The sequence below is a fragment of the Apostichopus japonicus genome, chromosome 21 (assembly GCF_037975245.1).
Source record: "Apostichopus japonicus isolate 1M-3 chromosome 21, ASM3797524v1, whole genome shotgun sequence".
NCBI lineage: Eukaryota > Metazoa > Echinodermata > Holothuroidea > Aspidochirotida > Stichopodidae > Apostichopus > Apostichopus japonicus.
Genome location: NC_092581.1, coordinates 8,805,981 through 8,818,106, shown reverse-complemented (window position 1 = coordinate 8,818,106; position 12,126 = coordinate 8,805,981). Strand labels below are relative to the sequence as shown.

At 38.7% G+C, this 12,126-nt stretch overlaps 1 protein-coding gene across 1 annotated transcript in view; it reads right to left on the bottom strand.

Annotated features, from left to right (window-relative positions):
• LOC139963078 (forkhead box protein O1-like) overlaps positions 1–12,126 on the bottom strand; it is a 68,790-nt gene that overhangs the window by 40,898 nt on the left and 15,766 nt on the right. The window contains exon 2 of the mRNA XM_071963581.1: positions 7,543–8,837. Coding sequence (XP_071819682.1) covers positions 7,548–8,837 — 1,290 coding nt within the window. The 3' untranslated portion in view covers positions 7,543–7,547. The remainder of the gene's footprint in view (positions 1–7,542; positions 8,838–12,126) is intronic.

The following is a 12,126-nucleotide window of genomic DNA, read 5'->3' as shown; positions in this document are numbered from 1 at the left end:
GGTGAAAACATAAGGCAGTTTGAGCACACTTTAAATCAAGACTATCAACTCTCTGCTCAAAGCAGATTTCATTTATGTTTAGTTGAAGTCCATATAGAGCCCATTCACAAAACTAAACTGAACTGAACTTGACCACACTATGTTCACCAAAAGAAAATCATTGCATTGGAGAATTCATAGATTAATTGTAGCTTTAACTTTGGAGTTATAGCGTTTAAATGGTTTTCAGACATTGACACGGTCTGTTGTATGACCTTTAGCAAATCAATAGGGTTCTTGCACTTACCAAGCTGGATCTACATTCTACGTATGACATTGATTCAACCTGCGTTTGTTGAGATATCGTGTTTAAAAGCTGTTTTTGACATTTTCCAGTTAAACCTCACCCACACATGAATATTAATGAGGTAAAAATTGTAGTTGCAAAGAACATGTACTGAATATGTAGTTTCCATCACCATACCAAGCATGAACTAAATTGCACATATTTGAAGAGATACTGACATCTAAAGAATTTGTTAAGCCCTGCCCACTCATTAATATTCATGAGATGAGAGCCAAAAACAATAGTGTACATCTACATATCATGGGGGTGGTGGTGGGGGGGAGGGGTCTACCTACCAAGTATTACATTGATTCAACTGGTGATAAGTTGAGATATCGTGTTTACAAGCAAGTTGTCAAATACACACACACCTACACATACACACACGTTAGTATGATTGCAAAGGTTACTGAGCACTTCGTAACCAAAAATCTTGAAAACAGCAGTCATTGTATACTGCTGCTCAAAACAATTATAATTACTGTACCATTGTAAGGACTATGGATTCCTGTTTAATACCTAGGGATCTGATGTACCTAGCCTAGACTGCTCAGGACATTGTTTTACATAATTTGTTAACAGATAACAGCTAATGTAAATGCACCTTCATGGATGATGAAAAGTCAGACCTTCCTATACAGCACTTAGGTTATAAAACAGAAAATTGCAATCAAATCTGATTGGACAATATTGGGAAGTTGGCAAACGGTTAAAGGAAATCCAACCAGCTACTTTAGCGGGTAATCACCCTAGTTATGACGGATAAAAGAATACTAGCTGTTCCAGAGCTGCTAATTATACACTGACTGCCCCCTAATGTAACTCTATTACATATGCCTACAGAAAATCAGACATGGCTTTCCTCCTACCCAGTCATTTTTCTCATTGAGTGATTCATTGAACAAGATACCAAAGAAATGTACAACCAACCTAGTAGGGAAGCTTTGTTCATTAGGCTATAATTTTAATTTTTGGACTTAATCTTCTGAAAGTATTGAAACAAAAGATTTATCCAAAAGTAACACTTGAGCACTGCTGTGCATCTACCAATTGCACAGTACGCAGTTAGACACGCTTGGGCTACATTAGCCAGCATGCGGGTACTTTAAGCTAACAAGCCAGTCCCAATCCGTAGCGAAAAACCAATTTGATCCATATGCCAGCACTTTTGTTGGGAGAATTTTCAATTTTGATAAGCTACAGTACCACAGATAATCTTGCTATGCACAGCCAAAAATACAGGCAGTGCAAACAGCACATTAGAATTTTTATGTATATATGTGAATCAGTGTTGTAATACCATACTATGCAACATAATATCTGTTGCACCGCATTCTCCCCAGCAAATTATACAATGTCATCGCCTATAGTCTGACTAATACCGTACTCCATCAAGATCATCCGAATAACGGGCCAGTTGGTCCTACAGAGTATTAATGGTATAAAGTGTAGTATTACTACTGGAAAAAGTTTCGAAAAAAATTCACAGCAACAGAAACTTTCCGCACAATTAAACTTACATGCCTAAACTCTGCATATAAAATGCACTCCAACCTACCTAAAGTAGCTGAAAATAATTTGTAAAATTTCAGCTCAATGACCAACTACAGAGTATTGAGTCACCAACCTCCCAATAGATTCCTTCAGGGTTAATTATTCTTAGAACAGAACCATCATTTCTAAACTAATTTGTTTCTCAATGTAATGATAGAGACAAGATAGGACAAGTGCAATAAATCTCAGAAAGTTTCATCAAACATAACCTTTTTTCCCTCAAAGATCCAGTCCCAGTTCCTACCCACTGCAACGTTATACCACCATGACAGGCATATAATAAACTGAGTCATGGAACAACTTTGTAATCGGCACAAATTTCAAGTTTCTACAGTAGCTAGCTCTTCTCAAATACTTTGGAAGCTAGCCAATGGCTTGCAGGCGCAGCAGTGTTGCATCATGGATGTGCTGTGAAAGGAAACCGACATGTCAGCACATGTTCAGCCTGGAAGTACAGCGACACTCACATAGTGACAGTGATGGGGGAGATCATACACACCAGTGATGAAAACTTCACTCAGCTATTTCAGCCATATCAAAGCTATCAGCACTTATGAATTCTATACTGCAGGAAGCCATTTCAGTGGCTTTATCCAGGGGCCTTCCTCCCTACATTAAAGGTAATCACTCTCCTAATTGCATATCATAAATTACCACGATGTAGAATCTCTGCTACAATTACCTGCTTTCAATCAACTGCGCGTACTGTACAGAACTTTCAACGGCTCGTCGATCCTAAGCCGCGTATATATACTGTATTTGTACCGATTAAGACCTTCCTGCTGCTGCACGTAGCCTTCCTGGTATATAATAAAAATGCCATTGAACACATCATAAAAAATATGCTGGAAAGTATAAGCACACTCACAAAGTCCAGCAGCAGTTTACAAACTTTGTTCTACGTGGGACCGGTTGCTACTTTTCAAGTACTAACAAAGGATGTGACAGCATTTGCAATCAATTACTGAAAAAGTGATTGCAAATTATTCCAGCAATTAAGTTATGATTAATAGTTTCATTCCATTCTGAACAGGTTTTCATCCAAACAGATTTTGTTCGACACCTTTGCCAACTGCTTGCAAAAAGAAAATGGTTTATTTCAAATGGTACTGGCCCGGGAAGGGGGCTTTAACATGTGCCATCCTGGGGAAGGAGTCTAAGGGGAGAAAGGGAGGCGCTTCCCCATCCCTTTGACAAAGGTTTGGTAAAATGGAGAGTTGTTAATGTAAAATTTTGAACCTTGTTCTATATTTTGAAATCCTTCGAAAAAATCCTTAGGGTGTTCTGTAAATATATTGCTGCACTGTACACTAGGATATTTTTTAGTAGTGTTCTAACCACTCCTTCACCTCCCCCCCCCCCCGCCTACCCCTTTGCTTTGATGCTGACACCCCTCCTAGAAGTATACGTGCACCCTGGTAATATGATTTTAGAGTAGCATAGTGCTATCAAACTTTGAACAAATGGTAGATTATGTCAGAACAAAGCAGATGCTCAAATTGTTGTCATGAGTGTCAATGTCATATTATTGTCATTGGAGTTTAATTCATCAGTCTTATTAGATTCCAAGTAAGATGATGGCTGCTTCATGATCCTTTTATTCTGCAGTGACTCTCCTGAGATTACCATGTCTCTAGAAATGACTTCTCCCATGAGATATTATCCTCAGGCATGGAGTGAGTATGCAGGAGCCTCAAATCAGGCAAGGTGGCTACTGTAATTTAACAACGGTAATTACCCTGTGCAAGTAATATATATAGCCCTTCACATGAATTATCACAAAAACACCTTTACACAGTTCTCATTGGAACATCAAAATCATTTTCGCAAATCTTTTCAGAACAGGATTGATTTACAGACTTTCGTAAGTTGCAGAGTTTGGAACCCGGACGATAATATGGTAACATCCAGCTCTGCCACTGATGCCTACCCCGCACTCCTAGTGTACTGTACTTAACTATACTGTAGCAATACCTCCACACTAACTTGTATTGTGATTGCCTTCATCCAGGTTTGAGAAAAAAGCAAAACTTGGCAAAGACACAAGCTCTGAGGAGAGAGATTGAGCATAAAGAGACCTTGATAAATTAGCTAACCTGAAGGACTTCCTAGTTAGCTTGCCACTTCTAATTAAGAGGGAACCTCAAAGGAAGAAACAGGAATGCTGACAAACTTATACAGTACTGTATCAGACAAGTTTCTCCACAACAAACATTGTCCATACAAACGAATCCAAAATTGATATCAATGTAGTACAGAGGTACCAAGCAAACTGTATCTGCAAAAACAAATCTGATCATACTTAGTAAATTTCATGTCAAGTAAGTTCAAGTTTAGTTCTGTTATTTTCTAATTTATCCTCTCCCCTTTAACCAATCTGTTTCTTCTTCACTCTCTGAACTTTTCTTTCCTCTATTGTTGCAATGACCTTTTCTTCCACTGAGCACTGTTTAACTTTATTCTCCCTCTGAAGAACTTCCAACTCTTTTTACCATCTTGCATTTCAACAACTTCTACCTCGTTCCATACAAGACTAGTGATGATACAGTCAGTATCCATTAACTAGTCAATGTCATGAATATTCATTATTTAAACCAATCCAGATTTTATTTACAGTTAGTCAGTCAGTCAATCGGTCAATGGACCAATAATATACACCCCCCCCCCATCCTACTGTTGGTAGTGACATGTGTCCATCATCAAGCAGACTGGGTTTGTCCTCCACCTCAGGTGTAAACAATGTGAAAGAATAAAACTGAGGTTCATGATTAATGACTCGATAACAGATTAAATACTGCCAACCCCCCCTTCTTTATGTAGTTGTTGATGGACCAGTTTTTCAACAACTATTTGTAACCTTCTACCCTGAATACCACCCAAGGTGACTTCAGTAACTATCCTAATAACAGCTAAGCTCCTATGCAAGTCTGCCTGAATGAGTAAGTTTGAAACATTGTAACAACTCAGTCATAGCAGAATTTCCTGGCTTGACCTTCTTTCTTTTTGTTCATATTCCTTCTTCTGCCCTTTGGAATAAACTTTACTCATAGAAGGAAGAAATTTAACAAAAGTCAGGGGTCTTTCCATTACACAAATAGCATACTTTAGATGGTAGCTACCGTACTGTACACCAAAACGAAAAGCATCTGGTCAATGACAGTTTATTTGCAAGCACAAGCAGAAACATGGTTACAGAGTGGACAAGTAATTATTGTTATTTGACAAATTCACCACAACCTTGAATGTTCAGTATGTTCATTTCTGTCATTGCCTTAATGGTTATGACATGCAAATAACTTGGTTTTTTCACTTTCTTTTTGTAATTTGAGCTTTTTAAAAGTTAATTTAAACCAATGCAACCACACAAAAGTTAAGTAATTAACACCTTTTTGTCTTCTTTATATAATATTATATTTATATAATATTATATCACACTACTCCACTTGCTTGTTTGAGGAAACCATACTGTAGTTATGCTCAAATCCTTAAAGCTCATTGTGATTTCATAACAATGCAGAAACTTCATGACAAACACAAACGTGTACTGTAGGAGTTTAACGCGTCAGAATGGTCTTGGGAAGAAAAGAGGCAGGGGGGGGGGGGGGAGTGAGGGAGGGAGAACTGGGATGGCACTGGGATGTCCATCAATGTGGCTTACTTCCCAAAAACTTGTTCCCCAAAACTGATAGGTAAGTCCATGAATCATAGAGTTGGGAGGAGGATTTAGTGGGCGGATTCCCAGATGAAGGATTGTTCACTTGATGAGGGAGGGTGCAGTACTAAAATGTTACCAGAACTTGGTACTGTAAGTTAGCTAGATGACGAAAGTGCATAAGTAGACTGGAGACAGGTAAGAGAAGAGTGAATTGAAACAGCTAAATCATTACCAACTGTGCCATATGTAGCTGGAGTAAATGAGATCGTGTGCAGTACATTTCGGGTGGATATACGGAAAAACCATTGAGATACCAATATTAACTTATACAGTATATATAGCAATACTTGAATATATTTGTCAGACTAGAAATGCAATGAACACTGACGAATTGTCCCTTCCATTAATTTGTTCAAGGATTTCAACAAGCTACGGTGGACAGCGCAACAGGCCGCAGTGTGAAATTTATCATCTGCAATCTTGAATGATGACAGAGTGACACTGACTTTCTCTGGGATGAGATTGCTTGATCATTTTATTTGTGTGTTATCTTTAAGAATATTATTCAAATAAAATATTTCTGCTGGGTGGTTTAAAATCTAATGGGTTCGAGCAAACTTCTTACTCCCGAGAGAATGATCATGCCAAATCCAGCCGTTCCTTTTGTACCATGGCATTGTCATTAAACAGTTTTTACTTAGTTCACTTCCCTTTGAGTACAGGCCTTCAATAAAACACTCCTGTGGTGCTGGTACCAAGGATTTTTTAGTTCTATCTATCTCATTGAATCTACTGCACTTTTTTTTATTGCATCTGCTGCACTGTGTACATCAATCTGGTCAGGGTTAGCTTGGCAATTAACCCAAAACACTCTAAACACTGTGTAAAAGCACATGACTTTTAAGTCTATGCACGCACATACCGGGTACCCTTTCACACACACACAAGCCTCTTTTTCTCCTACGGTATGCCAATCATTTTGTTTCTTTTCCTTTCTTTCCTAGGATAGATTTCATCTCTCTAGAAATGTCAAATGAAAGGAAACCAAAACACGAGCGATGTTTTTACTAGGTTAAAGTCTGGGACAGGAATCAGTGTATCCTGTAAGGGTTTAGAATCACAGCACCTGCTATGTGTGTGGGCAAGGTGTAGAATTTTGAAGAGACCAACACCCTAACTCAGCTGGGAGTACTCTCATATCTTGTATTCAACTCTTTAGACAAGTTCACCCTTGTCAAAATTCCTTCCTATAAACTTTGGATCAATTAAAACAAACAAGTGGGAAGAAAAGGTTGCAGAATAATAATCCCTGGGTAGGGCGATATGTCTAGCCTCAGACTGGAACAAGCAGCAAAACAAGTCTCCAGATCTTACTCATTCTATGCAGAGAAGTCCACAACTTGACTTACTTGGTATTTGCAAAAAATCTCAGTTTAAGGTACACATTTGGCATGACAGCTGCTCTCTGCAATGTCTCCCTCTATGATGACCTAAGCTGGCTTGCTATTATCATTCATGTCCTAGTTTTAAAGCACAATGCTGTGTGACAGACATTTCCCTTTTATATGAAGTTCACAAGATTGCCTTCGTAGGCATGCATCATTTCAAATGATGAGGCAATGTCTTGAACCTTGAATGTTTTCAAGTTGCCTTTTTCCACATTGTTCATAATTGTTTAAGAATCAAAAACAATAGGGTAGCTGCAAAGCTGATGTTCATTTCGGGACGTAGACCAAGGTGAATGTGTTATTTTGATCAGCTGCCATCTTGTTTTGAGTAATACTTGCCAGGTTTCGTAATACTGGTGACCAAATGCAAGAAGCATTCACAACATAGGCTGCGTGATGATGCAAGCAGAACAAATTAAGAATGTTCTTTTGCCCTTTAAATCACAAACATAACTGAGCAGAAAACACAAGACTTGACAATAATAAGTTATCAATTCATGAGTAGTGTCAATGACAATTTTCTTTTTCACAGCTGAAACTAATGTAAAATATCAACTTACCGGTCTTAGTGCACCCAATTGGTTCCCATTGATGCTGGTGGAGCTGTGTTACCAGTATTTATATTGTCAAAGCTCACATTGCTAAATCCATCACCTTGCGCCATTTCGTTCCTTAGAAAGCTATCGATATCATAATCAAACCCAGTGCCACTAATCTCCAAGTTATTAAGATCGTTTGGAATGGACCCAGTCATGCCTCCCTGATGTTGCAGACTGGTTCCCATTGTCATACCAGCATTGTGCTGATAAAGTTGAAGACCCGCGTTGCCACCACCCCTGTGTGATGACGACACCCTTCCAGCTAGTGAGGACGTGGTGTTAGGTTGGAGCTGCCCATGTAGGGCATAAGGGTGCAGAGATGACTGATGAACCATGTTACTCTCATTGCGACAACTAGGCGGCTGCACAGACTGTGTGTGCACCGCCTGCATCATTCCAGCATGGGCAGACTGCCTGTTCAAGAGAGCGTCTTGGGACAGAATAGTCGCTGATTGACTGATTAACCCTGAAGGTGGAATATATGAAGTGTTGATGTCACCGTTGTTGGGTGAACACTGCCGTTGCTGGCTCAATGGACTCATGACTGGTGTGGCTGGTTGGCTATAGGAGCTGTACGGGCTTTGCCCTCCGTTCTGACCGGGAGAGAGTTCTGGATTACTGTACGTTGAGCTCTGAGGGGAGTAAATGGAGTGGTACCCATTACCGTTATTCGCACCGGTGTTATGGTAGTGTCCTCCATTTGGCGGGAAGTTTGGTATGGGCAGTTGGTCCATGCGGTCCGGGCGGTGTGGACTGTTCATACCGGCGTTTATTGACAATGCAGCTAAGTCTGCTAAATCTACAGGGTGAGTGGAATCTGTATCAAAATGATGGGGTGCGTCTATATGATCAACATATGGAGTGGGTGACATTGGTGGCGCTTCCCTGTCGTGCATATCTGCTAAGTCTTCACGTGCCATTATCGGAGATAACCTACCACAGCTGCTAGCGTTAGAGCTGGTCCTTGATCTGAAGTCCCCCAAAGAAAACGGAAGTGAATTTTGGTCATCAGCACCTTCATTTTTTTGAGACGAATTTTGGTAACAGTTTTTGGCCTTCTCCTCTGCCTTTTTCTTCGCCCTGCCTCTCTTCTTATCCCATTTTGCATTGTTCCCATCCATACTGGAGGATCTGCGCCGCGAACTCTTCCCTGGTTTTGCATCTGGGTTTATCATCCACCAGGAACTCTTTCCAGTTCCTTCGTTTTGCACCCTCACAAACCGGCTGTGTAAGGACAAGTTGTGGCGAATGGAATTCTGCAGAGGTAAATGAGAAATGGAAAATATTATTCTTGCGGGTATCAATCAATCATAGAGGGTATTTAAATTGACTTGCAAGTCCTCAACAAATTTGAATTCGATGGCAGTTTCCCTAAAGGTTTGACTACAACTTTTGCCCATTTTGTGCATACAGTACTGTCCGACGGAAAACCCAGCTCAACGAAATTTGAATGTAACTAAATACATATTTGTCATGTAGGATTTACATAACAACTTAGTCCAGGTCCCTGAACCAAGAAGAAAGCATTTTGCTCCTAGAAGTGAAGCAAATGGCAACAATACAATCAAGACATTCAAACTTTTCTTTGGAAACTACTTTGAAGAAATCCGAAGACATAATACACTATTAAGACACTGTAAGACACTGTTTTCCAAATGATGCAATCTAAAAGCCAATCAAAATGTCAATAAAGTACATCATTCCGTGCCACATATGATGAGTGCACATTTGTCTCACACTGTGTGCCATATTTGGAAGTTTTGACAACAAATGATGTTTAACCTGCATAGAAAACAATAGTTTTGATTCTCAATAACATGACCCTATACTTTCAGTATAAAGTTCATCCCAGTTTGATTGTTGGAACTAAGTAATTTTTACAAGAGTCTCAGACTTTGACCTCTGGTGACCTCAACCAATCTTTGAACTCCAAGACACAAGATGGGTTCCATGAGCTGGGTAAGGCCAAGATACACACTCAACCCGAGTACATGATTACTTTTTTGAACCCAAATGACCTTTGACCTTTGAAGAAAACACTGCCAGGTTACTTGTACTCAATATGGTAGATTCACATACAGATGCAAACATGAAGTTCATCCAAGGTTTATTTCTGCAGTTTCCAAATTCCAAATTCACCGTCTACTGACCTTGAATTTGCAGGTCAGGAGGCAAACTAACATGGCAAAGGAAACTGTCACTTACTGTAGGCTATACTGTTCATGAGATATAGTGGTAAAAGATCTCACATTTTGCCCTCTACCACCTTCCCATGACCTTTACATACTCATCTATAACCATAGGATCCTTTTAGTTAAAGTTAAGCCATACATGTGTTAAGTATGATATCGGCTGAAGTTGGCTAAATCTTGCAATATCCCAATTAAATTTAGCTACATACACACATACACACAAGTACTCACTCACACACATGCATGACAATTTGACCGCATAGGTAACTGAAGTAAGGCAAGTAAACAAATGCCAAACAAAACCCCAAATAGACAGACAAATAAATCCTCACACATTGGTAAAGAATTAAATGCATAATAAATTATCCACTCAAAGAGTACTTTGCAAGGTTTACAGACAGCAGACAAGTTACAAATTATACAATAGTACACGCAACACACATGGGCCTATTCTGAAGGGTGACAGATGTATCTCCAATTTACTTTTGGTGGATGGAAGCTATTTAACACACCTGTTATCCGGTGATTCGGCCAATAAGAGATACTTAAACCGGGTGAACTGTTAAATTGATAACCTCTTGTTTCTCCATTAGGTCATATTTTCAGCCTATAAAGGTAAACAAATAAGCTTAAAATCTCACTGGTTTTCTCATCAACTTTAATTCAGCCAATGGATTACAAATGTGACACGAAAAGAGGTTGCTTCCAAGAACTTAAGCACTTTAGGGTGTTGAAATAGTCAGATAGGACAATAAAAGCATTAACCGGTAAAAAATAAGAGAAAAGTACTTTCACTATCCTAAGTGTTAATTGTGTCAAAGGCCTGTTATAATAACAATACAGGCATGGTGAAGTTGAACTTGCATAATATAGGTCAAAGAAACTTCAAACCATTGCCATAGAAACCAGCCAGCCTACATGGTTTCAAAACCTGACAGGCAAGTTGGCTTTATGATTCCTTGCCATACAATTTTGCTCAAATTCAACATAACTATCTGAATTATTATGTAGAGTGAGTGAGTTAAATTTGTCCAAGAATTTATGTGAGAACCAAAAAATATCAGAGATTTTCAGCTCTTATTTGTCTGTGGGCTTCAACCTATTTAATCCGCTGGTACGAATTTTAGGGCTGTGCCGTTTACAAGTGTAAATGTCTAAACGAACAAAACTCGGTTTAAACAAATTCTTAGCCATTAATCGCTACACAGCCCAAATGTTTAAGTCAACTTGAGCGCTGATATATATTGCGAGAAAATCTAGTCTTGGCAACTTTTGACATGAAGGATTTGAAATCAAATTATGAAAATCAAATCAAAACACGCAATCCCATGGCTAATGCGAACCCTGGGGAGGGGGAAGAGGGAGGTTATGACCATGTATTACAGTGGGAAGTAATTATATAGCTTAAAGTGAGGAGAAAAATTACTGCATAATATGAAGAAGTAAAAATACTTTTCTTTTGTACATTTTCTATCAGGGTAAAGTTGGATTGTTGACCCTATATTTCGTGTAGCTCGATTTTTAGGGAAGTCAAGGTCAAATGTCACGTTTAAACGAACAAAAATTCGACCGTTTAAATTTTTAGATCATTAAACGTAAATGCACAGCCCTAAAGGATTGCATGGTATATGGTATTTTTATTCCAAAATGTTTAATATCCAGAAAGAACAGCCTTCCAATTTGAAAGTTCGATATTGGTTTGCTGTTATCGGCAATGAGGCTAAATTTTACTGATACCGACATGCCGAAGATATTACTTGCATATGACCTGATGATGACAATGGTTTCGGGGTCAACAATATTAACATTTGACCTTGAAATGTGAAAATAGAAATAAAGAGAAAGTAAATGGCTTCAGGTCACTACAGTATGACATAAACAAGTTGCAAAAGAAATAATAATTTACAAAGTTAAAACATCGTCGGTCATCTCAATTTCAGATGAATTTTAGCCTGGGGGTTACTGTAATGTCTAAAAAGCTTGACTTCTCTATTTTCCATAGGCTCAATAAGGCCAGAGTTCATAAAAAACTTGACCATAAATGCATCTATGGAAAATGCCCCCATGTACACAGTACATGTAAAGAGCAAATGCATGTTAAACAACCCATTAATAAGGACCTTCTTCCTTCCATTTTCAAAGAACAGTCTATTAAACACCCAAGGCTTCTCTCACAGGCTTGAACTATTTCCGTAAAGTTAAGCAACTCCTGCCAGTTCATAATTGAACTAACAAATACAAGAAAATGAAATTTTAGTCGAAAATTTCATAAATCTACTGTAGTTAATGGTTGGACTGTATAATACCAATATTACAATTCAATCAAACTATAAGCACCAATGTTAAGTCTGCA